At 51.1% G+C, this 27,131-nt stretch overlaps 1 protein-coding gene across 1 annotated transcript in view; it reads left to right on the forward strand.

Moving 5' to 3' along the window:
* LOC144172902 (uncharacterized) overlaps nucleotides 1–27,131 on the forward strand; it is a 121,951-nt gene that overhangs the window by 44,669 nt on the left and 50,151 nt on the right. The window contains 5 exon segments of the mRNA XM_077701494.1: nucleotides 102–596; nucleotides 7,613–9,720; nucleotides 9,723–13,466; nucleotides 18,727–18,801; nucleotides 21,951–22,246. Of these exon segments, the coding sequence (XP_077557620.1) occupies nucleotides 102–596; nucleotides 7,613–9,720; nucleotides 9,723–13,466; nucleotides 18,727–18,801; nucleotides 21,951–22,246 (6,718 nt within the window).

The raw sequence follows: 27,131 nt of genomic DNA on the forward strand, positions 1-27,131 counted from the left end.
CTGTCCTGTTCCTCACTGAGGCCACGCCTTTCAACTCCAGCGAGGAATTTGTGTGCTGAGCACTGTAGTAAAGACCCCTCCACCTTGTGTCGCTGCTGCAGAGGGCTGCCGTCACCAGGGGACGCAGACGGGTGTGCGGCCACCCGTGCTGGTGCGGCGCCTCCTGGGACGGGCACGGGAACGACGCCGCACCCGCCTCTCTCTGCAGCGGCCGCCAGCACAGGGCACAAGCGGTTCCACACCTCGGAGCACCACTGACTCGACACCGCTGAGTTCGGGGGCCTCCACCCCGTACGGGGCAGGCAGCTCCACATCGTTGACGCCGCACAGCGTGGCTGACTTTGCATCAGTGACCACTGGGGGCTACACATCGTTGAGCACCGGAGGCTCCACGCCACGCAGTGCAAGTGGCTCCACGCCGTGTTCCACCAGCGGTTCCACGCTCACCGCAGAAACGCCATCTGTGGTGCACAGCGCGGGTGACTCCACGCGCGACGCTTCGCCGGCCCCTGAGGACTGGCAGCGTTGGCAGAGCCACCACGTGGCGTCGCAGCTGAGGGGCCCCCCCAAGCCCCCCTCTGTGAGCACCAGCGAGGGTGAGTAGGGTCTGGCCCCTTTTCTCACCGATGCTCGTAAGTTGTCAGCGCTTGCATTGTCTGGACTTAGTGGCCGTCGTTACCCTGGTCATGCAGGGGCCATGCAGACAAAGTGCAAGTTTGTTTTAGTCGAAAGATTTCATGTTTCATACCGCCCACAGCGCTTGTTTGGAAGCAAACAGTGCTTTATTCCCTGAGAAATTAATCAATTTTAATTCCTCCGCCAAATCATGTGTTTTCGCGATGTCGGCAGTGACATCACAAGAACCGCTCCGCAGCCGATTGCGGAGCCTCGTTTACCGCTAGTCAACCTAGATGGCGCCACCATACCGCGAAAGGCTGTTTTCTGGCCTTCGCTTTGTTTTTGGCCGTATTTGTACCTGGCTTGTTTTTGTTGAGGTAGAAAATAATCGTTTCGTGAAACATGGCGTTCGCTCAGCAAGTATGGTCGCGTAAGACACCGTCGCTTTTGCCAATCGGCTAGTGTTGTCTGAGACAACCCCAAAGCCGCAGTGCTGTGCAGCTAAAACAAGCATAGTGTGCACAGTACCAACAGCAGTACGCATCGGTACTTCTATGTGTACGTGTACTTCCGAAACTTACACAGTTTACGCTACCGTTCTTACTGCTAGAAAAAGAATGTGCCCTAAATTTAAGCTTAAATAGCTCGTTCGGCAAGCTTGTAAGCACTGTCTAATTTTTGTTCGCTTTTGGTGGCCTCAGCCAATTGGAGAGCTGTTGCATATGACATCATAGGTTCTTTTGCAGGAAATGAGCTAGTGGGTCTCATGGCCATTCCCTTTTTTCCTAATTATATAGCTTATCTGAGCGAAGTTTACGTTAAAAGTGGTATCAGTATGGCTCTAATGAAGCAATCTTTCGAATGAACCAAGTCTGTGTTTTGTCTGCATGGCCCCATTCACCTGCGGGGAGAGCCTGTTAACCCTGAAATCACTCCTAGTGGTTGTTGAAACTTGCCGAGTGTACATTCTCAATCTGTAGCCCCAGTGAAGGAGGCTAGGTGGTTTTGCTGCGATTACCGAACATTTTTAACTCTTTCATTACGGTGCGATAGGCCAGCGGACACGGAATTCCAGTGATTTCAAACACCCCGCAAAAACGGCGCGTTGTGGGCAACTAACGCCATCTGGTGTATTTATTGGCAACTCCTTTTTCGATTTCATTACTGTTTACATTTCGCGTGCGGAGACGGCGCTGAGACTGAAATTTGAACCTGCAATAGCGAAGAGTAACGCGACAATGGCTCCCACTTCGCAATGCCCTTTGCAAAAGCGGACAGCTGTGACAGGGACTTGGGCAGCTGCCGATTTTTCTTACCCCAGCAGTAGTGGTGACTCTAGCGACGACAGGGGTACGTCAGATTTTGGTTCTGATGAAGGCGCTCCCATTCAGCGGCCTCAGACTTGGGCAAGTGCTGGGGGCAGGGTTCGTTTTTTACTTCGCCCTATATTTATAAACAGGACGTGCTTCCAATCTGACGACCCTGGCTTTCATGTGTAGGGTCTGGATAACGTGCGGTGGGGATATTTTGCCAAGTGCACTGTGCCGTATCGCGTTATCACCTTCAAGGTAGCCGGGGGGCTAATGTCAGACTAGCGCTCTGGAGCGACGCGTGCCGCTTTTCAAGAGCGCATGATTTTTTTTTTCTTTTGTTACCACTGAAGTGATAAGGAATTTGTGTGAGAACACAAACAAGTAAGCTTGGATGCATATTTTAGAGCGACTGATTCGCTTTCGAGTGGCTTCGTGGAGTGGCACAGCCGTCTTGGCTGATAGGTTAGTGGACCCGCAAAAATCCAAAACTACCGTATTTACACGGTTATAAGTCGACTCGAATGTGGGTCGACCCCCCCAAAATTGCATCTCTCTCTCAAAAAAAAAAAAAAAAAAAAAATGCAGGCTCAGAAAGCAGCTAGCCCGTTTGAACGCTGTGAATGAGCGCCGAGAGAGTTCTTCAGGCCCAGGGCACTCATGACAGACGGACGATTCAGCACAGCACAAAGAAAAGCTTTTGTATAGGCATGCGGAATAACCATGCGCTGTGGGTTGAGTGGGAAACTTTATTCCAAATCATAAGATCACATTCGCTGCGAGATGACAACCATCGAAGCTACCAGCAGAGGCCACTGCCGCGCCATATCAAAACAAACAACATGGCGGCTGACAGAAGCGGCCGCTCGCGATTTACTTTGATTCATTAGTACGTTACTCGCATTCAAAAAGTGTTTTGTTCGTCTCTAATAAACAAAATGAGTATTACTGCTCATTACTGCTTATACCGCTGCTCCCTCAGAATGAGTATTACTGAATCCCTTTAATCAATGCATAGCGCTGACGTAGGCACAGTCATATCACGTTGTTCAGTACACTTCCGAACGCGCTAGTGGAAGGTTAGGCACTCTAGGTACAGTGGACAAAGGGCACAGATCGGGAACGCCAACTTTCAAAGTCGGCATCACCTTTATTGACGCCAGAATGCATGCAATGGTAAACACTACGCTTCGACCATAACCATAGAAACGAGGGTGTTACACTTTCCCCAGTTCGTAGCACCCCTGATTTCTCATTTTTCTTGCCGTTGCAAGCAGCACAAAGTTTGATTTCAGTTCCAAGTCGACTCCCCAACATTGGATTGTCCAACTCGAAAAAAAGCGTTGACGTACAGCCGTGCAAATACGGTAGGCGTACTGCGTTGATGTATATATTGAATCATAGCTTAGGAACGTAGAAACAGCTTGTATATCCTAGAATCCCTAAAATAATTTTTAGGCTCAGTACAATCGCCTTTATGTGTATTGTGTGGATACATTTTTGTGCATTTTTGTCGGTTTATTTGACTGATAAACTAAATATTTGTACCTTTCACCAAACTGCTGTTATGTGTTTGAAAGAGAAGTCTATACGCTACAATTTTATGTATAGCAATGCTAAATGTGTCCAGTAACTCAAGAGGAAAAAAATGTTTTGTGGAAGCACTTGAAATTGGCCATTTCTCTGGTGTGACGAAAGAGTTCAACATGTTTTTGAGCTCCGCTAACGTTATGTAGGCTGGCTGGCAGCAAAGATAAAGGCTAGTAACCATCCGGATACAGCCCCACATTACAACTCACTGTTGTTTGTACGCGAGAATGCAGAAACTCTATTTAACCCTTTGAGGGTCGAATTTTTTCGCCAAATGCGACCCCCCAGGGTCGATTTTTTTTTATTCCTGATTTAAATTCTTCGGATGAACCTATTTCGAGAAAAAATTATCGTAATTTTTTTAGGGTAACCATGAAGTGACAAAAAAATCATTTGTGTTGTTACATATATGTAATTTATTCATGAGGAACACAAGAGAAATTCTAAATGAAAAGGAGAGTGTATCAAGCCGGCACCTTTTGAGTGAATCAGAATCAGATAGACATCAGTTTCGCGGGCGCAAAAAGCGGGAAGCGTCTGGAGGACGATACCGAAACCAGCCGCTGCGCGCGCGGCCGGATGTGGGAGCAATAGACGGCGCAGCGCTCATAAAACACACAAAAAAGGAGAAAAGAGCCTCATCAGTTCTGCAGACGACCTTGGTCTGTGGCAGGCACAAGAAGCGAGAGGCGCCCGGTGGGCGATATCCAGCGCGCCCCCTTGTTAGCGGATGCGCAAGCGATAGCCAGTGAGCCGCTGAAGTAAATCATAAAAAAATAAAAAGAAGAGCCATCGGCGCAAGAAAAAGATTTGACGTATTCCCGCAGTGTGGCACGACATGCCAAGGAAGAGATTTAGGTGAAAAAGGCGCGCTTTTTAAACATACAAGCAGTGCCGTACATGTGCATCATTGACCATTTTGCAAGTGTTTGCTGATGCCGTACATGTGTGGCCGTGACCCTCAAAGGGTTAAGAACAGGCCCCTCCGCGGATGACTTGAGTCAGCGATGGCGGCGACTCTGACAAGGCATTGTGTCGTGGCAGTTCGGATATAGGCTCTGAGTGAACTTGCTTTCACTAAGATATACATGGACGTGGTGCAGTTATTGTACATAATGAATGTGCATGCTTATTACAATGGTAGGTCTCGTTCAAAACTGATTTCGTCGTTGTCGTACCTGCCTTGCAAATGCCAACATGCAACCTGCTTGTATCGTCTTTCATCACAAAAACAAGAGCAGACAAACTGGACGGGACGAGAACACTAAACAGCGCTTGTTGTGTCTTTTTTTAGAGTTCTTGTCCTGTCCAGTTTGTCTGCTGTTGCTTTAAAGGGACACTGAAGTGATATGTAAACATTGCGGGATTACTAGCGCAAATTGTAGTCCGGAGTCCCCAGGCCATGTTTCGACCACTCTAGGCGCGTTTGCGCGATTTTATTTAGTAGAAAAACTAATTCGAAAATGCTGTCCTCCTCTCTTTACGCTCGCCCATTTTCTGTGGCGTTTTCGTGTGACGTCAGGAGGGGATGAGCTGGCAATTGGCTGCGCCACGGCTGCGCTACTGCACGGCTCCCCGGCCGACAGAGTCAGTTGGCCCAGCGTTTCGTCCGCCGGCCGCCGGCAGGTCGTCGCAATCAAGGAGGTTAAAAAAAAATTGCTTGGTCGCAATTCCTTCGCTTAGTTGAAACGAAGCCAGGACACGTTTGTGAATGGAAGAATGTGCCTTTCTTTACTTGGTTTGTTTGTACACTGTATCTAGCTCCAAGTCAAGGTCGCTTCACACGAGCGCTGCACAAGCGCACATGCGACGCTTCGCTGACTGGTACGCCAGTAGGAAAATATAAGGCCCCTTGAAGGCGGGAGAAGAGTCAGCGAAGTCAATATAGGTACTAAGGAAATAAAATCAACTGATATTTTTACCGTACAGCGTAAAACTAGGGCGCGGGAAGCACTTTTTTGCGCTGGGCGAACAAGCACAGCGGTCAGCAGCACGACTACGCATCTGCGAACGCTTTTCCGTCTACGAAATGCAATTGCTAGACGTGAGCTACTGGGGAAACTTGGGCGACGCTTACTGCACGATCGCAGTACAACAAATAGTCACCTAAGCTGCTTGAAATGCCAAAACTAAATAAAAGTGTAAACCGGCTGTACAATATATACCCTATATTAGCAAGGCCTTCGCGTCCCGCTCCGTGGCTCAGTGGTCTGGGGCGCTAGGTATGTCACCGCAAATGTTTTGCAAGTCACGAGTTCGAATCCCCGCGGGTACGTGCTTTTTTTTTTTTTTTTTGTAAGTTAACTTTTTTGTTTTCCGCCGATGTTTTCTATATTGAGTTCACCTTTTTTTGGGCTGCAACATTCATGGCTACACGAACTAGTTCACAAAACGCGCGCAGGCTGGCACTGGCGCGCTAGCGAGTTCTCGGTGGCGTGCTGTTGCCATAAGCACCGACTGCTTGCAGGCAGTGGGCACAGGCCAGAATGAACAGACTCTTGGCCTGGTGCGAACACGCTTTTTACGATACAGGCATGAGGGAGGCAAGCTCCAAATATGGGGGAAAAGCGCATGACATTTGGGCGTCTGCGGGTACGCGGAGGGCGTTCATGCACTGCGTAGGTCTCGGCTAGTGAATGGTACGACTACAAGCCGTCCTGGGAGGCTTATCTTGTGCATTTTACAGCCGATAACATGGCAGAAGCGCGGTACGATGATTACTGAGATATTGAGAATGCCCATCCAACAACGCCATTGGTTATGTTTTACAGAACCGAAACCGAAACCGAAACTTGTTTGATTGCTAACCTTGGGCATCGTCCAATCACGGCGCCCCTCCTCCCAACGTCACAGCCTTAGTTGGTGCGGCCGCCGCAAACCGCGCATGGTAGTTTTTCTTCTTTCGCGCTTTGTAAAATAATTACCGATTGTCAACCGGATAAACGATGAAAAGTGTGCTAATTTGAGCCAGTCTACGCAGTGCAAGCAAAAACCGGAGCTTGACAAATTCACTTCAGTGTCCCTTTAAGTATAGAGCACTTTAGGGGCTCGCCTTGTCGTCATAGCTTGCTCACTGCACCCAAATAGAGCCACACGGCGTTCCGTCGAAGCGGCTGTCGTCGTGACCATAACCCAGAGGCTTCGAAAGCCAAGTGGTTTATGTAGTCATAAGCATTCGAAACTCGTGAATCGCTGGCGTTTGTCATACATCTCCCTGTTGTTTAGCGCAAAGAAAACTGTAGGTACATTTGAGGCAAGATATACGTAATGGACCGGCAGCGCCCGCGTTAATTCAGTTAGGAACGCTCGTTGGGTTGGTTTTTACGGTAGTAAGCGAACGGCAGTGCAATGCGGGAGGAAAAGCAAGCATAAAAAGAACAGAACTGCCGCTGGCGCAGTTTCAGGCAGGGGGTGCATGAGCACTGCGAAGGCGGGAAATTTGAATTGCATTGGGTGACAGCAGTGAGCGGATAACGGCGCTACAGCCCATTATGGCGAATCACTGCTCTGCACTTCCGACAGCTTTCACCTTGACTGGAACATCTTTAATTTTTCGTGATGAGCAGCATCCGAATAGCCCAGTATTTCACCCTTTTACAATTGTATTCTTTTTCCTGCACCTTAAAATATTCCCTCAAATTTTACCCTGCCCAATGATTGCACCCCCAACTTCACATCAATTTTTCTAAAACAAGGTCTGATCATTATACTAGTAAAGGTTTTATATGGGCGCGAACGAATTCTCTTTGAAAACGTATATTGAAGCTTGCGGCCTTTACCTACACCCCTCACCTACTTGTTTTCAAATACGCTGTTTGTCTTAACTGGAAACAAAACTGCAGTCACCAAACTTACAAGCCAGATAGCACAGCAGGCCTGAATCACTGCAGGAGGTTTGAAATTGGCTTGTGGGTCTATTGTTGGCGGGCTGACAACACTGTATGGGCTCAGTACAAAAAAAGTTTAAATAACTATGTGTATGTGCGTGTGTATAGTATTGTATGTGTAATTGTGTGTACATAGCTTTAGTGGGTGAAAAGTCTTTTTTGCGCAATATTCTTTCCACGTTCTTGTCCCCTGCCCGTCCTGTGCAGTAGGGGACCTCCGTCTTCAGGAAGGGGTGAAGCTGCCATGCTGGGTCGAGCTGGTGCGGCTGTCCAGCGCCGAAATCGACCGGTGGTGCCGACCGGGGAGGCCACCGCAGTCTCGCCGGGGCTCCCAGACCAAGGAGAAGGACCGGCCACCGAGGGGCCGCAGGAAGCGAGGCCGTTCCACCGAGAGCTCGGCCGCCTCGTCTCCTGCAGCACACTCACAAGCCTCATCGAAACAGTGCGAGGACTCCGGTCTGGGTGGCCAGGACGCTGTGGGCGAGGACGTGCCAGTCGTACCCGCTGATGGAAGGGCAAGCAGGGCACAGAAGAAGCCCAGGACGCTGCAGGATGCCATTGGTGGGGACACTAAGAAGAGGAAGCGCAGGGCAGCTCGTGTAGAACTGGCTTCGAGTCCAAGCGCATCGGCGGACTCTGAAAGGTCCCGGAACTCACCAACCCCCCTCGCGGCGTCGCGCCAGGGGTCGGAGGAGCCCGGAGGTGGAAGCAACGGCCGGCCGTCTATCATCTGCCGGATTCGCATTCAGGGGAGAAACCGAGTGGTGGTCCTCCCTCCCAGGATTCGGCAAGATGGAGATGGTGCCGAGGGGTTCAGTGGACAGCGACCGGGAGACACAGATGCGCGCATGGTCGTGGAAACGTCGGATGTGCCTGTTCCCACCCTTCCGGGTTCAGAAAGTTCCAGCCCTCGTGCGCTGTTGAGTGCCTGTAGTGATACGAATGCAAGCCCTTCTGGGCCTACCACTGGGCTCGCTGGACTTTCAAGTGAAGCGAAATCCGGTGCAGAGGCTAGTTCGCCCGCGGTGCCAGCCCCTGTTCCTGCGGCCAAGTCTGGCGCTGTTGCCAAACGTGTCTCGTCTAAGAAACGCGGTCCGTCCTTGGGTGGCAGTCCTCTCGGAGGTACTGACACCGCACTTCTAGTCAGTGAGTTTGTCCGCTTGGAGCTGACAGACTCACCCACTGTAGATAGCAACACAGATAATGTAAATATGCCTTCCGAGGTGGTGTCACAGATGGGGGGGCCATCGAGTGGTCCTACATCAAGTAAAGGCCTGCCTGCGGATCAGTCGTCTAGCAGTACACGGCCAGCCACTCCTTGGGGCCCTTTTGCTCCCAAGACATCGCCACAGGCACTGCCCAGTGGCACAGATGCCACTCGAGAGACATTGGTGCCCACCACTTCAGTTGTGAGCTCAGAAGGAGGTACTGAGCAGTCAGGTCCCAGCCCTCTTAGCAGTGCCAGCAGTTCCCCTTTGGTGATCAAGCGGCGCCGCCGTAAAATGGCAAGTTCCAAACGGTCCCTAAGCAGCTCCCCTGCCAATGTGACAAACTTTGAGGCCGCTGGGTCAGCAGGAAGTCCTGACAGCCGCAGTGCCTCAAAAGTCACCACTCGTGGTAGGATCTCAAGAGGAAGCGCCCCTGGTTCTTCCACCAAGCAGAACTTGTCCGAAGAAAGCTGTCCGAGTGCGTCGCCAGGTTTAGCAACTTGCCCTGCCGGTGCGGATGGCAGAGCTTCTTCTCCTAGTCCGTTGCAAGGAAGCAGCAGCAGCATAAGTGCAGCATTAGTGGAGCCTTCCACAGCACCCGTTGTACCCGGAGCTAGTGACCCTGCTCAACCGTCGGAAGAAAGGTCAATGAGGTTGAGACGCCGACGGGAGCCTCCCAAGGAAAGCAGCAGTCCGAAGGTACCGGCTAGGCGAAGCAAGCGCAGGTCAACCTTTTCTGGCACGCCGCTGAGTGGTAACCTTGAAGCACCAGACATAGAGGATTTGTTGAGCTCGCCTTGTATGTCTCGGGGATTTGAGGTCAACTCGCCACCGAGCCAAGGCTTGGTTATGGACACGAGTAAACCGGAAACGGGTCTTGATGCATCAGAAGGCTCTGTTGGCAAACTGGCCACCAGAGGGTCAGTTAAAAAGAAAGACAAGCCGAAAGCTCTGGAGAACCATTCAAGCGCAGCAAGACTCCTAGAGACACAAGATCGAGCTCCTCAAGTCCTGTCACCAAAGGCAGGCTGCCGAAGAAAACGGGATCCTGCGCAGACGGAAGTGACGTCCCCGCTGTTACAGGAAGTACGGACACTCCTAGTGTAGCTTCACTGACTGATTCCCTCAAAGTTTCAAAAACTAGTCTTTCCGGAACAGAAAAGCCTGTCAGCACGTCTGAGAGTGTTGGTGATGAATCTCAGGAGGTAGGCGACCAAAGCGTGGCGCAGAAACCGCTCAAGAAGGTCCGCAAAAATCAGTCAAGGGTGGAAAAGTCAAACACGGTGCCCAGTGCCTCTGAAGAGGAAGCTGGGGACAGGAGCTCATCGGCTGCCAATGCCCGGAGGCTTACTCTGCGTAAAAGGCCTGCTAAAGCATCAGCGGACACTAGCAGCTCCCAAGTGTCAACCACAACGCGGTTGGGCAAGGTGCACAACGTTAAGGCAGCAGCCACTTCTGAGATAAAACCCGCAGAGTCCGACGAGTCCAATGCCCAACACCGTAAACCTGAAGACGCCGCACTTTCTAGCGGGCCACTGCGAAACAGCCCTCCGGGAGCTTCGGAGGAAGTGGGCCCTGACAGGCTGTGTGGGCCATCGAGTCCTGTTGCAGTACAGGACAGCACCAACTTTGACGAGCTTGCTGCTGCAATAGCAGGCTTGAACGCCGACTTCCAACCGAAGAACGCAGACGATTCGGTCCCAACACCTATTGTTCCCGATGTTGTGGATGGCGGTTCGTTGCTAAACAGTACGCCTAACGTCGAAGCAGCAAGCGCTCCTAGCTTTGGTGCGTCTTTGAGCAGCATTTCTGTTGATACCGGTCGCTCCCAGCTGGACTCGGGGCACAGCCAGTCCGAAGCAAGGGATTCCAGTTCACCAGTAGGCGTCGTCAGTGAGGCAGGTGAAGCTGGTTGTGTTGCGCAGCCTGCAGCATTCGAAGTACGATCTGACAGCGGCCAAGTTGCCCTCTCTGACCTTGTGGAAGACGATAAACCAAAGAGTGTGTCAAGTAGAGGCTCTCCTATCCTTGAAAATGGTCCTTCAATTGGAGTCGAAGGGAAAGCAAGGAGTCTTGAGTCAGTGGCCCAGTCTGCACATGTAAAGACAACTGCTGCTGTTGCAGCGACGACGCCAAGTGACAACGCCGACGCCGTCCAGAAGGCCCCTGTGGAGTTGGCGGGCACCCCCAATCACGGCGAGCCAGTATCTCGGTCGCCACGGGCAGGTGTTGTGTCGCATGACATGTCGCTCAGCGACAGTCTGGCTTGTCTCTTAGATTCGAGTGCTGCTGACATGTTTTTCCTGCCCAGCCAGCCCGATGAAACGGGTCTTGATCGTTGCTCCACTGATGACGAAGGTGACGTTTCCAAGTCAACGTCCAAGCCAGAAGGACAAGGAGCGTCGGAGGAACCGGTGAATGCTGAGGGCAGAGAGGATGCAACAGGATCTGCAGTTGGCTCGGACAAGGTTGTTCAGGGCAGTTCTGGTGGTGAGGCTTCGGGAGGGGGCAGCGCTGTCCTCGAGAAGAAAGATTCCTGGGACAGCTGGCCTGATAACTCGAGCGGGTTGCTGAGCTCGGGTGACCTTGAAGTCCTTGAGGCAGTGGAGGCTGAGGAGCTTGAGGATGGCGCTGCAGGTGGCTCTCCCAAGGGGAGCGGCTCGGTTCGCACTGCTGACGAGGTGTCCGACGACTGCCTGCCCCTGGGCTCGGACGATGACAAGTGGGTCCTCCTGGATGAAGCGGAAGACGAGTCCGTTGAGCTGTTTGCGTCTTCTGAGGGGGCAGTGGGGAACAGCCCTGTGGGCAGCCCAGAACGTGGGAGTGAAAGCGGCGGTGAGGACGTCGTCGGGCCAGGAGATGAGGCTGGAGAAGTTGAGGCTGCGATCGAGGACGCTGGCAGTGCCGATGATGTTGCGGACGTTGGTGGAGTGAGCCCTGCTCATGATGTGGACTCTGAGGACCCTGGTAAGGACAGCAAGGAGAGCAGTGGTGAAGACATTGGCAGGAAAGGCCACAGAGAGGCTGCTATTGACGAAGAATTTGTCGATAACACGAGCTCTGAGCAGTTTGGTAAGGACAGTAAGGAGAGCAGTGGTAAAGACGGCATCAAGGACCACGGAGAGGCTGCTTCTGATGAAGACTTTGCCGATGACACTTGCTCTGCGGAGAATACCGAGTTAGATTGCGAACCTAGCCCTGGTGCTGAAAATGCAAAGCTTGTGGAGACTGTCGTTGCGATGAGCACGAAGGTGCCGCAAGTGGAGGTCACGAGACTGGACGATGTTGAGGCTGAGAGTGAGCTTGGCCTGTTGTTTGCCAAGGCAAAGCAAGCATTGATGCACCGGAAGAGACCCCCTCAAGAGGCCCCTGGCCAACAGGGCTGCTATAGATTACTAAAAGAGGCTGAAGGGTTTATCAAAGATATTGACTCTGCCTCCGCTGAGCGAGTTCAGAAATGTCAAAAGAAACCACGCAAGGGCCTCTCACTGTCCAGTCGACAGAAAACGTCTGGTAAAGCGAAACAAACTGATCAGGCCCATGGCGATGCGAAGAGTGTCTCGAGACATCGAAGGGAACCTGGCCAACAAGGGATCCAGGACAACCCAAAAGAAACTGCATCAGTTGTGGAAGGTGGAGAGAGTGCTTTGGTGGTGACGGTCGTAGAGTGCCCAAAGGCATCGCCGATTACCTCCCCTGCGTCTGGCCAGCAGGCCACCTGTGATATGATAGAAGCAGCTCCGGTGATTGTCGGAGATGGACAGTGTGCTTCAATGGAGGGGGCCGTGAAATGTAAGGAGGAACCCCCCACCCGTGTATCCAGCGAGCGGAGCACCTGCGATAACGCGGAAGAAGCTGCATCAGTCGAGCATGTCTCAGTGAAGGAGACCCGGGAACACCAGAATGAACCTCACGGGGACCCTTTGGAGACCAGCCTGCAGGAAAGCTCCACAAGAGTTGATGATGCCAGTTGGGTCAGCAGTGGCGAGGGGAGTGCTCTTGGCGACGTGGCTTTCGACTGTCAGGGGGTACCCCAGAGGGACGCCACCGAAACCCCGTGTCATCCCTCTGGGCCCTGCGCACAAGCGGAAGAAGCCACGTGGGTCGGCGGAGATGCGGACTGCACTTCAGCAGAGATGGCCTACCCTCCGGATGAACCAGCGGCGGAGACGGCCAAAGTTCCTGGACTGTTTGAGCAGTCCCTGGACCTCAGCGAGCTTCCGGATGCCCTGGAGCGCCTCCTGGGCACAGTGCCACTTCCAGAACTGGATGCCGACTGCTTCAGCCTCGGTGCCGAGCCCGTCAACTGGCTGGCGGCCGAGCGGAGCAAGCCCTCTGTGGAAGCCAAGGAGGAGCTCTTGGAAGAGGACAGCGTGCTGCAAGACCTGGCCCAAGGGTGCTCGCTCACCAACGAGGGCCTCGTGGCGCTGGTGCCCGCGCAGCCTCCACCGCCGCGCTGTGGCCTGCTCCCCCGCGACAGCGCCGCAGCTCGAAAGCGGGGCCTTCGCAAAGGCTTCGCCTTCTGGCAGAAGGCCAAGCTGCAGGCCTTTGCGAGTGCCTCGTGCTTCGAGGTGGACTTTGAGCACAACCCCGAGCTGCGCATTGCCTTCTGCCGCGAACGCACGGTGGTGCTGACGCCGGCCCGGTGCCCGCCGAGCGGCCCTTGGTTGGCTCGCCGACCGCGCCCCGAAGAGAACGGCGGGAGCCCCGGCAAGCTGGCTGCGGGCGAGGCCGGTCTGCTGGACCCGTCCACGCCTCCGGCGACGCCGCCGACCGGGCTGCCCGTCACGCCTCCGGCTGACGCCCGGGATGTTTCTGTGGACACGTCCCGGGACACACCTTCGAAGCACGAGGTGAGCACACATTGGAGCCTCCTTAGCTCTTTCACTCCGGCGCCATAGGTAATCGGAAGCTGGCTTCCGATGATTTTAAATCTCCCGCAAAACCTAAAACCCGCGCTCCACAGATAACTATCGCCATCTGGTGTGTTCATTGGCAACTTCTCTTTCAGTTTTGGTTTCGTTTGTTTATGTGTCGCGTGTGGTGACGGTGTAGCAAGAGAAATTTGAACCGAAGGTAGAGGGGATTAGGAGGAAAATGGTGTCGGGTTCGCGCCGCGTTCCGCACAGTTGGACTGTGCGGAACGCGGAAAGCAATTCGGCAGCTCCTGCTGTTGATTTTTCTGATTCCAGCAGCAGTGATAAGTCAAGCAACGATGTGGGATATTCAGATTTCAGTTTGGACGACGAAGCTCCGGTTCAGGTGCCTGGCACTTCAACAAGCGCTGGCAGGTAATTTCTGTTGTGACTGCGCGCTGTATTTATAAACAAAACGTTCCTCTTATCTGACGACTGCGGTTTTACTTTTGTGTTTATGGTCTCGACAACGTACGGCCTGGGTATTTTGCCAAATGCACCGCGCCGTATCGCGCTATCACCTTCAAGATAACCTGGCGCTCGTGTCAGATTAGCGCTGCAGGGCGATGAGCAACGCTTCTCGAAAGTGCTGGATTTTTTTTCTTGTTTTTTACCACCGAACTGATAAGGATTTTGTGCGAGAATACAAAAGAGTATGCTTGGATGCACATTTTACAGACTCACTCACCCTTGAGTGCCTTCGCGGCGTGGTACAGCCGTCAGTTCCGCTAGGATGACGGGCCCTCAAAAATCAAAAACGTGGTGTACACTGTTGATTTATATATTGAATCATAGCCAAGGAACGAAAAAACAATTTGTATATCTTAAAATTCCTGAAATAATTTTTAGTCTCGGTAAAATTGCCGATTTGTGTTTTTTGTATACTTTTCTTGGGAGCTTTTTTCTGATTACTTGACAAATAAACTGTAAGTAATCGTACCTGTAACAAAACTGCTGCTTTGTGTTTGGAAGAGCAATCTATGCGCTACAATTTCATGCATAGCAAGGCTAAGTGCGTCCAGTAGCTCAAGAGAAAAAAAAACATTTTGTGGAAGCACTCAAAATGTGCCGTTTTTCCGCCGTAACAAAATAGTTCAGAGACTTGAGGACTGAAAATTTGCCAAAAAGTCAATTTTCTGTATTTAAAGGGGCACATGGGTCTTTGATCAAAAACTTTATTTTTATAGTTACGATGGTAAAAATGGGAGGGCATGTGTAGTATTTCATTCTGATTGTAGATATAAAATTTGTTTTTGTGTAAAACGGCCACATTCAGGTGTATTGGGCTTTTTACATTTGGTTCTTTGGCAGCTTGTGTAAATAAAAAACTGCCGCAGTGATGCAGCTGAACAAGGTACCAGTGAACTGTGCACAGATCAAGGGGTGCAATAAGACTAGCAGTATTATTCTACCTTATCTGTGGCAGAAGTTGCGACCATTTGATGTTTGGGCATGGAAGGTGCGAACCAGAAAAACCAGTTTTGCCTTCCAAGCCCAAACTTCAAATGGTTCAATAGCAAATGGTCCAATTGGGCCACGGGCCAGCGCTGTCGACGACGGAAATATAAGGTATACAGTCAAACCCGGATATATCGAACTCGCAAAAAACGGTCATTAGTTCAATATATCGTATAATTCGATATATAATGTTTAAAGAATTTGACAATGCACAGAACGTACCTCATCACTAACTGTTGTTTACTTGCAAGATACATGCTCCGCGGGCACGCTAGCGCGAGAAATAGTCTCCGATCTTCTTTTGCTTCATCATTTTCGAAGCATTGTTGAGCACATACTTTTCAACATTGTCAAGTGACTCGAAACAGCTGAGCCCACAGCCTTCTATTGCCGCGCAGTGGTGGCGAAGAACGCTCAGCGCATGAAGAGCATCGGAACATGGGGGCGGGGCGGAACTCGTCGAGTCCTCACAGTTGAACACAGATGAACAAGGCGTACCGATGCGTCGTGAACCGCGAAAACACGAAAAGGGAAGCATGCGTAGAAGCGAGGGGGGAGAGAGCCCGCCGCGCGAGACTGGCGAGACAGCGGGAGAGTGTGGTCCAACCACTATTTCCAGGGGGTGGCTGTCAGAGCGAGCGAGAGCGCGAGCGCTTGGGCTAAGTGACTTTTCAAACTGTGGGAGGAGGCGTAGGCAGCTCGCCCAGCTGCCGCGCGGGAAAGCCAACTTCGGGGGCAATCTTGCGCTGCCGAAGTTCGATATAAAGGTTGCGGCTGCCTTTTTTGTTCGATGTAGCCGTACTTTTTGCTATATATTCTCCCGGTAACATTATAGTGCACAATAATTGTTCGATATATGGGATAATTCGATGTAAACGGGTTCGATATAGTCGGGTTTGACTGTATTATGTATAACCAGTCTACAGTTTTGTTTAGTTTTAGCGTTTTGAGCAGCTTAGGTGACTATTTGTTGTACAGCGCTCGTGCAGTAAGCGTCCCCCAAATTTCCACAATATCTCACGTCTAGCAATTGCATTTCTTAGCCGGAAAAGTGTTTGCAGATGCGTAGTCTTGTTGCTGACCGCTGTGCTTGTTCTCCCAGCGAAAAAAAGTGCTTCCTGCTCCCTAGTTTTACACTGTACGGTAAAAGTGTCAGTTGATTTTATTTCCTTAGTACCACTATTGGCTTTTCTGACTCTTCTCCCGCCTTGAAGTGGCCTTAGGTTTTCCTACTAGCGTACCAGTCAGCGAAGCGTCGCATGTGGCTTGCGCAGCGCTTGTGTGGAGCGACCTGGACTTGGAGCTTGATACAGTGTACAAACTAATAAACTGAAGAAACAAACACTCTTCCGTTCACAAACGTGTCGTGGCTTAGTTTCAACTGAGCGATAAACGCTGGGCCAACTGACTCTGTCGGAAGGTCAGCGAGCCGGGCAGTAGCGCAGTCGAGCCAAGTCATCTCGTCCTGGCGTCACACGAAAACGCCAAAGAAAATGGGCGAGGATGCAGAGAGGAGTACAGCATTTTCAAATTGATTTTTTTACTAAATAAATTAGCGTAAATGCACCCAGAGTGGTTGAAACGTGGCCTACGGACTCTGGACTACAATTTGCGCTAGTAATCCCGCAATGTTTACTAATCACTTCAGTGTCCCTTTAATACAGAAAATTGACTTTTTGGCAAATTTTCAGTTTGACTTTTCAACAGACTTTTCACATTGATGGGCAATTTCGTTGCGGGGATTTGAATTTCAACACACAAGGAAAGGGTAGAAAATACATCCCACTGTTGTATTTCTTGGAGGTGGCTTTAGGTACTCCCTAGGACAATGTAAGGTCTGGCTGGGAAAGTAGCTGATAAATCGTCACTACTTCCTCAGCTTTCCTAATATCTCGCCCAGTTGTTTATAGTTTTCTTTGAAATTGCACCGCTGTTATTGAGAAACGGTAGCATTTTCGAATTGTTGTTTGTATTTTGTTTTTATTGCCGGTTTAATTTACTTTCGTATTTTCGCGCGCATAACCCGCACCAAAAGTGCGAAAATTTCAGTGGCAAAGTAGGGGTGCGGACAGTAACTGGGGTTTTTCCTTTAGTGCAGTTTCGCGGCAATGCGCGTCGTGCCGTAAAGCTCCTATGCAGTAACACTGACTAAGCCTTCCATGGCAGCGATTGCACAAAACATACAAAGGGCAAGGAAGAATTGATATTGCACTGTTCTGCAAGTGGGTTGCTGAGGCACGGAGGGTGATTCCAGGTGAGATGGTGCAACAAAGCTTCGAAAAATGCTTCTTTTTCGGCGGTCTGAAAGTGGGGTGGCGTATTACATGCAGGGGTGGGTTGTATGTGTGAAAATACGGTAACTCTTTTTTTCTCAAAGGGTTGAAAGTTGGTCGACCAGATTTTAGGGGAAATCCCCAAGGTGGAGTAAGTTTCTGTAAAGGAAAGTTTGACATCCACCTAAATGCAGCCGTATGGCTGCATTTAGGTGGATGTCAAACTTTCCTTTACGGTTGAAAGTTGGGCGAGTTGGTGATGATGCATCTCAAAAAATAAACAAACTGCGCACAAATTAACGGGGACAAGGACACATGAAGACAGCACAAGCGCAGACTCGCAACTAGTTTATTATTGACACACATCAAAGCCTTACACACATCAAAGCCCAATCGACACGCCCCACATGCATCACAGTTCTCAGTGCATGTACAAAAAACCGTAACAACAAAACCACAAAACCGTCAGGGGACATGTGGGGTTAATCACAAAAAGAAGTTGGTACCGTGTGCTGGGGGTCGTTTATTCGATCCCACTTGCCTGTGGGAAAGTATGCATTGGCCAAACGGGGGGACGGTGTTTAATTAAATGTCAGGCTAAGGGAACATAACTATTCAAGAGAAAAACACGACGTGAGCAACTTGTCTTCCACTGCCGGGCATGCATTCCTGATTGTGTCCCTGTGATTGAGCCCACAGCCATTTTATTCTGGCATAATAACCAGCAGACGTGAGAGAATGTAGAAGCCAGCCACATCTTAAAAGCTTGTTCAAATTGCATCAGTCGTCTGTCTATTACCCTGCTTAGTTGAGAAGTCGCATACTTAGATGCGCAGTAAGCGCGATTTCGGTGCCTCCTCTGGGCATGCGTGATGGGGGAAAGGTAACCCATACGTGATACGGATATCTTTTGCTGTTTTTTTGCCATTTGTGTGCCTCAGAGTTTGTTTTGTGGTTTTGTTGTTACTGTTTTCTGTACATGCGGTTGAGTGCGCCGAGAACTGTGACGCATGTGAGGCCGTCGATTGGGCACTAGTTGCGAGTCTGCGCTTGTGCTGTCTTCGTGTGTTCTTGTCCCCGTTAATTTGTGTGCAGTTTGTCTGTTTCTCTTTTCTCACTTAGCTGATACTATTTCAACTCATCAAACCGGTTCGTGAACCAAATCAAGCTTCCGAACCAGTTTGTGAACCGGTTCAGTAATGTGATATAGTAGAACCAGAACTCAACCGGTACAAAACGAGTTTGCCTGAACCGTAACCGGATTGGCGTTTTTCTCAGTTCACAAAACTGGTGTCTCACCCTGTCTCTCTCTCTTTCTTTTTTTTTGCGCGAGTCGAAGTCAGTGCCTGTCCTGCGCACCTTCCCTTGGTCCTTGCCTGTAATGCGCGGCAGAAGACTGTCGGTGGAATTGCCTGGACTCTGTTGTCCCTTTTGAACGAAAGCACCCTATCCGGTTGTTTGCGCAGGCCAGCAGCTCTCAACTGGACGGACCCACAGCCCGTTTCGCCCTCAGCGGCGCACGGTTGCCTGCTGACACGGTGGTGAGGGGGGGGGACCTCTTTCTTTTCTTGGCTTGAGTATGGGGGGTTGGGGTGTGCTCGCGTAGCACTTAGCGTATTTATACGAATCTAATGGGCCCGTGTTTTTAACAGGCGCCTAATTTTGGGGGCGGGAATATTAACAAGTGCAAAGGGTCTCTTCACAACTGATTCAGATTTTGGGTGTAAGAACTGGGCTGATTACCGTATTAGGACAGCTCTCATCACCCTGCATTCGAAACATACTCTATAGTAAGCCTCCCAATGGAACTGCCTTCTTGAACTCGAGTCGCAGAAACTCTGGAAAAATATAAAAAAATGTTCTGCAAGAGACTGGCACGGAGCGACAGTTCACTGTAGAAGGGGGCGAACTGCATAGTACTACGCAAGTTTGCTGCTGTTTCTTTTTTGTCAGAGCAAAGTGTGGGCTCTCTATGCTAAGGCGGTTCACTTAGGGAGAGATGCGAAAGGGGCTGCACACAAAACGATCCTGGCCTGCCAGTCTTGGTGAACTTTCAGCGGCAAGTTTGGAAATTCGTGTGAGGTGCAAAAGCCAGGTCTCTGACAAAGGGAAGGGGGCAGCCAGCTCTGCTGTTTTTCCAGCCTTGTACTAGTGCACGCCGTGCAAATTGTTTTTCTTTCTTTTTTGTACGTGCATGCACTGCTGTAGTGTGCAATACCTTGAATGCTGCATTGGATTTCTTTTGTTACCTGGGTGGTTGCCATGGACCTCGCGATTCTTGACTCTTTGCTCACGCAAACGTGCGATTATGGTTGCCTTGGCGTGTCCGTATTGATAAGCAACCGCCAGCGCTGTTTCACCTGGCACTCAGTTCTAATGCTCGTGCAATATTGGGATGTATTTTCCTGAAAGAAAGGCACGCGCTAGATTTGAATAAACGCGGTATTTGTGTACTTCTGGTAGCTGTAAAGGCTATTGTATCATGGCACCGAATAAAAGGGGGGGGGGGAAGGAACCAGGGGTACAGGGGGAAGAGGGTTGCATGACTGCAACGTAACATCAAAAACAGCTGCTATGAGAGCAACCGGTCAACAAAAGGCTTAAGCGAAATTCAGTCAGGAAGCGTTGGCAAAAAAAGTAAAAGCACCACTTGACATTTGTGATCCAGCCTCCCAGATAGGAGGCGTATTCACAAAATACAGTGAAGTAACACTAGGCAAAACAATTGACCACATCTTTCCGCGGGGGGAAACCATGGGGTGATGTGACGCATCTTGGCGGTGCTTGTTACGGTTGTGCCGACCATCGCGGTAGCAGACCTGTTAGTCTTCATTCAAATCATCGGTGGTCATCAGATGTCATCGGAGCGGCGCGGCGGTGGAGCGACTGAGCAGAGTGGCGCAGTTATCGCGTTTATATGTACCGCGCGTTAACAGTGAGGGGAATGAGAGGGAGCAACGCATGCGCATGTGTTAACCGAGCGCTAACGCACGCTGACGCACAGTTGGCGTTGCGGTCAGAGCGGGCGCTAACACACAGATGGCGCTGCGGTGAGAGTGGCATTACAGCGCAGCTGGCGTGGCGAGGAGAATGGGGGAGGGGTGCGGACTACGGATGGACGCCGGAGGGACAAGGCGAGTTAAAGAGATGCGTCGCATCTAAAAAAAAAGGGCAGAAGGGGAATGGTGTGTTGTAATCAGCCCGAGTCATTTGGTGCAGTTAAGTTGTCCTGATTCCAGATGGGAAACTGTGGCGGGATTACGGTGTTAACGGAGGGGTTATGGTTGGGCAAGTTTGTGACAGCGCAGTCGGTGTAAGGAATCCGGTAATGTGGCTCCCTTTTTTGGTGTTGGGGTCCTGAAATGAGTAATTCGGGGGAACGAAATGAAGGGACAGCTTTGCGGGTCTTTCACACTGTTTGTGGCTAATGTGTTTGGGTGAAATTAAGTCGTGAAAGTCACTTTCATGTTGGTGAAATGGAGCTCGTACAATACAGTGGGTGAGAACATGTATGTAGTCAGTCCACAGTAATTGGATGGAGGGCTACTTGTGGGATCGGGCCGTGGTCGCTTTTATTCCTCGTAAATTTCAGACGTACTATTTGTGAATCAAAATGTCAGCATCGATATCGCAGCTGAATCGACCAAGGTTTGAACCTTGAAACGGTGTCGCTCAGTGACCTACGCTTCTTCCTCTGTGGCCAGCGGCGATCCTACAGGGTGTTGTCTGCCCTCTGGGAGCAAGGTTGCACTGAGCCCACAGCAGCAGCGGCATCACTATTGAGCACATGAGGCCGTCGTTGCTACCATTGGTACTGTTGGTACCAGGGGCAAGAAACTGTATCAGTGGGCTCCATGCTCTATAGAAAAGGTGTTGGCGTTACCGTCACTGTGGGCTGGTTCCGTCCTTGGCTTGGTCGAGAAAGGTAAGAATCTTGTTGCCAGGACAGTGTCACGCAGTTGGTTGGAGGAAACGTAGGCCAGAGGGTCTTGGGACCGAAGGAGAGAGAGACTGGAGTACTGTCTGAGGCGGGGCCAGTTGGTTCATGCTGAGCAGCAGAGCAGCGCACAAAACAGGGAGTAATGAGGACCAACTCATCCTCAGCCCATCTACGCCTACTGCAGGGCAAAGGCCTCTCCCATAGCTCGCCAATAGCTAAACTGAACTAAACTAAGGACTTCTCAGATAATGAATGGCAGCCTACCATTGTCCCTGAAGAAGAAAGTGTATGACAGCTGCATCTTACCGGTACTCACCTACGGGGCAGAAACTTGCGAGGCTCCGCTAAGGGGTTCAAATGAAGTTGAGGACGACTCAGTGAGCAATGGAACGGAAGATGATAGGTGTAACATTAATGGACAAGAAGAGAGCGGAATGGGTGGGGGAACAAATGCATGTTAAGGACATATTAGTAGAAATTAAGAAGAAGAAATGGACGTGGGAAGGGCATGTAATGCGTAGGCAAGACAACCGTTGGTCATTAAGGGTAACAGAGTGGATCCCTAGAGAAGGCAAGCGTTGCAGGGGGCGGCAGAAAGTTAGATGGGCAGATGAGATCAAGAAGTTTGCAGGGATAAATTGGTTGCAATTAGCGCAGGACCGGGATGCAGTGGGCGTAGATAGGCTGATGATGATGAAACTAAGGACTGACTAAAGCGAGGGGTGCTGTTGGCCTCTGCTGCCCCCGCAGGAGGAGCGTGGGCGGACGCTGACGCTGCTGAGCGTGGAGGTGCACGTGCGGACGCGGGGCGAGCTGCAGCCGGACCCCGCCCAGGACCCCGTGCAGTGCGTGCTGTGGTACGCCCGGGGGGGCCCCCGGGGGGGAGCGCCCCAGGCGGGCGCCCTCTACTGGCTGCACTCGGGCAGCGACCCCCGGCTGGCCGAGGGGTCCCTGCTCCTGCCCCGCACGGGGGTGACCAGCCTGCAGGGGGAGGCCCTGCACTCCGAGCGGGACCTCCTGGCTGCCCTGGTGGAGCTGGTGGCCAGGTGAGGGGCCCGGGGCGTCTGGGCCAGCGATCGCACCGGGGTCAATGACGTACTGTCGGCGTCAAATGAAACGCGAACACGAAAATATGAACTAGAATGTGCAAAATTGGAAAATACTGTTCGTAGAGTTCATATAATGGGACGCTATTGGTATGTTTGGAAATCCACTTTTCCCAACTTCGTTTTTGTAACTAAGCCACGCGTCATTTTGGCTTGCATGGAAAGAAATCGCGCCATTTGTGTGTTCAGGTTCAAATTTTCGTGTTTGCGTTTCATTTGACGCCGATAGTGCGGACATCATGTATGTATCATGTGTACGTGATGTGTATAGGGGGTATTCGTTGAAAAGTTTAGCTGTCAATTTCTTCGCGTGGCAACACTGGAAACGGCCACAGACGTGGCCGATGCACCACGGACATGGCGCGGCTTGGGCCACTGCGCCCGCACGCTGAAGAAAAAAAAAAAAACACCGTCGTGCGTCGTCTGCTCCGTTTCAAGCCGATTCTCAATGGTGGCGTCAACAGAGATGTTATTAATCGCACTCACATCGGACTCGAGGCAATACTTTGCGTTCGGTGAGGTAGAGTTTGTTAACGTGCAACACAGTCATGTGCTTAGCACGGACAAGTACCGCCATCCCGCGAAGCCCAATGTAACGAGCCACGGCGCACTCACACGGTCGCCTGCATGCGTGCCTCACCAGTGAATACAAGCAATACGTACGATCTTGTTCAGTATCTTCTCCGGTATGTACCGTACTGGAGAAGATTAACCAAAGGCATCGGGATCATCATCAACACTGTGCAGTCCTTGTGTCAGTGTGAGCAGCGTCGTCATCAGCACAAAGACAGTTTAGAATCCACATCGCTTTCGTTGGGAGTTACAGAGGTAGAAGGTTGAATTTGTGTTGGGAAAAAAAAAAAAAAAGACGCCATGTCTTCTTGGCATGCGATGTCATTTGTTGTAGCGTTCTCATAGATAGAAATTAACATAACGGTTGTACTGAAAGTGACTGAGATTTTGATTGTTGGTGTATATGTGCTGCACTTTATTCGCACATACCGCGCATACTTCATTCATTAAAATCTCTTCTTTGCAGCTGAATCCTCCAAATGAACGTTAACAAGTACGCAGTGCATATTACATAATGTATTTGATATTCAAATATGCATACACGGGCAGTGCACCACATCAACAATACAGAACGACAAAAGGAATTTTCACTTACATATTTTCACTGCTCACATGTCTTTTCGCAGTTTGCAGACGCATAATTATCGTTGTAGTTGCAGTATTGACACTTATAAAATGCAAAAAAAAAACTCCCCCCACCTCCCCGAAGGGGATCGTGCGGAAATGCGAATGCATTGGGTGCACCGATGAGTGCGCTGCGGCAAGCAGTCACGGAGAGAGGCGCGCGCTCCACTGCATTTATATATATTTTTCCGAGCGCAGCGAGCGGAGAGAGGGTACGCGGAGATGAGAGAGAGACCCGCGCAACACGCCCGCCCCGCGCGCGAACTCTCTCCGCCGAGCTCCGCGATGCGAGCGCCCTCACACGCCCGAGCGCGCTCCTCTTCTCCACTCACTCTCCACTACTCCGCCCGAGCTCTGCGATGCGAGCGCCCTCACACGCCGAGCGCGCTTCTCCTCTCCCCTTGCCCTCCGCTACTCCTGCCCGAGCTACCACGTGCTCCGGTTGCTAGGCGCGCCACAGCTGTTGCTAGGGGCGAGGAGGAGCGCGGAGAGATAACACCTGCGGGCGCGCACGCCAGCCAACGCACGACAACCCCCGACTAAGAAATGCATTCGCATTTAAAAAAAAAATAATCGCGGCAATAGCGCATCCCCCCCTCTCCCCCTTCCCCCCTAAAAAAAAAATTCACAGCATATCCACGGGGTGAATGATGATGAGTGGGCGAAGCTCCTGAGGGGAAATCATCGGTAAAACCGTGACTCTTCAGTGAAAGTTCGCCCACTGCATCTGTGTCCGAACGTAACGTCTAGAAAGTCTCGCTTAAACCGCGCGTCGGCACCTTGGGGCTCAGCTCGCCTGATGCGTTTTGCAGACGCCTCACGAGCTCTCACTGCATCGGGGTCTGCCTGCCGATACGCGCGCTTTCTCGCCGCTTCCCGTTCTCTGACGTTTTGGAGATCCTCTTCGCGCCGCAGCCGTGCCGCTTCGCGTACGGCAGGGTCCTCGCGCCGTTGCCGTGACGCTTGGGCCTCTCGTTCTCGAACGCTGGGATCTTGGCGGCGGCGTCGCGCAGCCAGACGACACGCTTCGGCCTCCCGCTCTCGTACGGCAGGATCTTGGCGGCGGCGTCGCGCAGCTTCACGGAGCGCTTCTGCCTCGCGGGCTCGCACATCTGCAGCCTTATCCATCGGGCGACTCCGAGCGCGCGCCAACAGCGAACAGATTTTATTACAATTCTCCCCGCCATCTAGTAAACAATCCAAGAACTAAACTAGAGGTAGCCACGCCATCTAGTAAACAATCCAAGCACATCTTTTCATCATATACAAGTACCGCCATCTAGTAAACAATCCAAGAACTAAACTAGAGGTGGCTACATACATACGTCGAGGATGGACAGACCCACGCCCTAAGGAGCTTCGCCCCTAAAAAACGGCCAATGACGGCCGGTTTTAAGTATGGACCAGAAACCGACCCACTGTCTAAGAAACCTCTCGGGCGGATCAAAAACCGGGCATGTGGCTACATGGGTGTCGGCAGGATTTTGTCTTGAGGGGGGCAAAGCCATTGTATTGAGTGGAAAGAGGGCGATGGGCAATTGTTCTAGGGCGGCTTATTGGGAGGGGAGGGTGGGGAGTGCCTCCTTGCACCCCCCTGCCGACACCCCTTATGCGTATCGTAAGAAATACTGCTTACATTCAAAGTACGTGAGCCTTAAAGGGACACTGAAGTGATATGTAAACATTGCGGGATTACTAGCGCAAATTGTAGTCCGGAGTCCCCAGGGCATGTTTCGACCACTCTAGGCGCGTTTACGCGATTTTATTTAGTAGAAAAACTAATTCGAAAATGCTGTCCTCCTCTCTTTACGCTCGCCCATTTTCTGTGGCGTTTTCGTGTGACGTCAGGAGGGGATGAGCTGGCAATTGGCTGCGCCACGGCTGCGCTACTGCACGGCTCCCCGGCCGACAGAGTCAGTCGGCCCAGCGTTTCGTCCGCCGGCCGCCGGCGGGTCGTCGCAATCAAGGTAGTTAAAAAAAAATTGCTTGGTCGCAATTCGTTCGCTTAGTTGAAACGAAGCCAGGACACGTTTGTGAATGGAAGAATGTGCCTTTCTTTACTTGGTTTGTTTGTACACTGTATCTAGCTCCAAGTCAAGGTCGCTTCACACAAGCGCTGCACATGCGACGCTTCGCTGACTGGTACGCCAGTTACCAGTAGGAAAATATAAGGCCTCTTGAAGGCGGGAGAAGAGTCAGCGAAGTCAATATAGGTACTAAGCAAATAAAATCAACTGATATTTGTACCGTACAGCGTAAAACTAGGGCGCGGGAAGCACTTTTTTGCGCTGGGCGAACAAGCACAGCGGTCAGCAGCACGACTACGCATCTGCGAACGCTTTTCCGTCTACGAAATGCAATTGCTAGACGTGAGCTACTGTGGAAACTCGGGCGACGCTTACTGCACGATCGCAGTACAACAAATAGTCACCTAAGCTGCTTGAAATGCCAAAACTAAATAAAAGTGTAAACCGGTTGTACAATATATACCCCATATTAGCAAGGCCTTCGCATCCCGCTCCGTGGCTCAGTGGTCGGGGGCGCTAGGTATGTCGCCGCAAGTGTTTTGCAAGTCACTAGTTCGAATCCCCGCGGGTACGTGTTTTTTTTTTTTTTAAAGTTAACTTTTTTGTTTTCCGCCGCTGTTTTCTATATTGAATTCACCTTTTTTTGGGCCGCAACGTTCATGGCTACACGAACTAGTTCACAAAACACGCGCAGGCTGGCACTGGCGCGCTAGCGAGTTCTCGTTGGCGTGCTGTTGCCATAAGCACCGACTGCTTGCAGGCAGTGGGCACAGGCCAGAATGAACAGACCCTTGGCCTGGTGCGAACACGCTTTTTACGATACAGGCATGAGGGAGGCAAGCTCCAAATATGGGGGAAAAGCGCATGACATTTGGGCGTCTGCGGGTACGCGGAGGGCGTTCATGCACTGCGTAGGTCTCGGCTAGTGAATGCTACGACTACAAGCCGTCCTGGGAGGCTTATCTTGTGCATTTTACAGCCCACAACATGGCAGAAGCGCGGTACGATGATTACTGAGATATTGAGAATGCCCATCCAACAACGCCATTGGTTATGTTTTACAGAACCGAAACCGAAACTTGTGTGATTGCTAACCTTGGGCATCGTCCAATCACGGCGCCCCTCCTCCCAACGTCACAGCCTTAGTTGGTGCGGCCGCCGCAAACCGCGCATGGTAGTTTTTCTTCTTTGGCGCTTTGTAAAATAATTACCGATTTGTCAACCGGATAAACGATGAAAAGTGTGCTAATTTGAGCCAGTCTACGCAGTGAAAGCAAAAACGGGAGCTTGACAAATTCACTTCAGTGTCCCTTTAACATGTAAGCTTTTCTAGACTCGATCTCTGCTGAAATGGCGAAGGTTGCTGAGATTGAGGAGTGCTCAGAATTAAGAAAATGTGGGACGTTCAGTGTAACATGTACAGATATGAACAAATTACACAATGAATTTTTTTTCAGTAAACGTGGCTGTAAGTAAACATGAATGGCATTGGTCAAGACACTTCTTGCATGCTTGTCATTGTATGCGCTTGCATTCAGTAAATGCCTTGTAATAGCCATCCACGAGCGGTATGTGTTGAATTTATTTGTGAAGGATTCTGG

Source organism: Haemaphysalis longicornis, unplaced genomic scaffold (genome assembly GCF_048455015.1).
Source record: "Haemaphysalis longicornis isolate Haplotype H1 unplaced genomic scaffold, Haemaphysalis longicornis Haplotype H1 scaffold_267, whole genome shotgun sequence".
NCBI classification, from domain to species: domain Eukaryota; kingdom Metazoa; phylum Arthropoda; class Arachnida; order Ixodida; family Ixodidae; genus Haemaphysalis; species Haemaphysalis longicornis.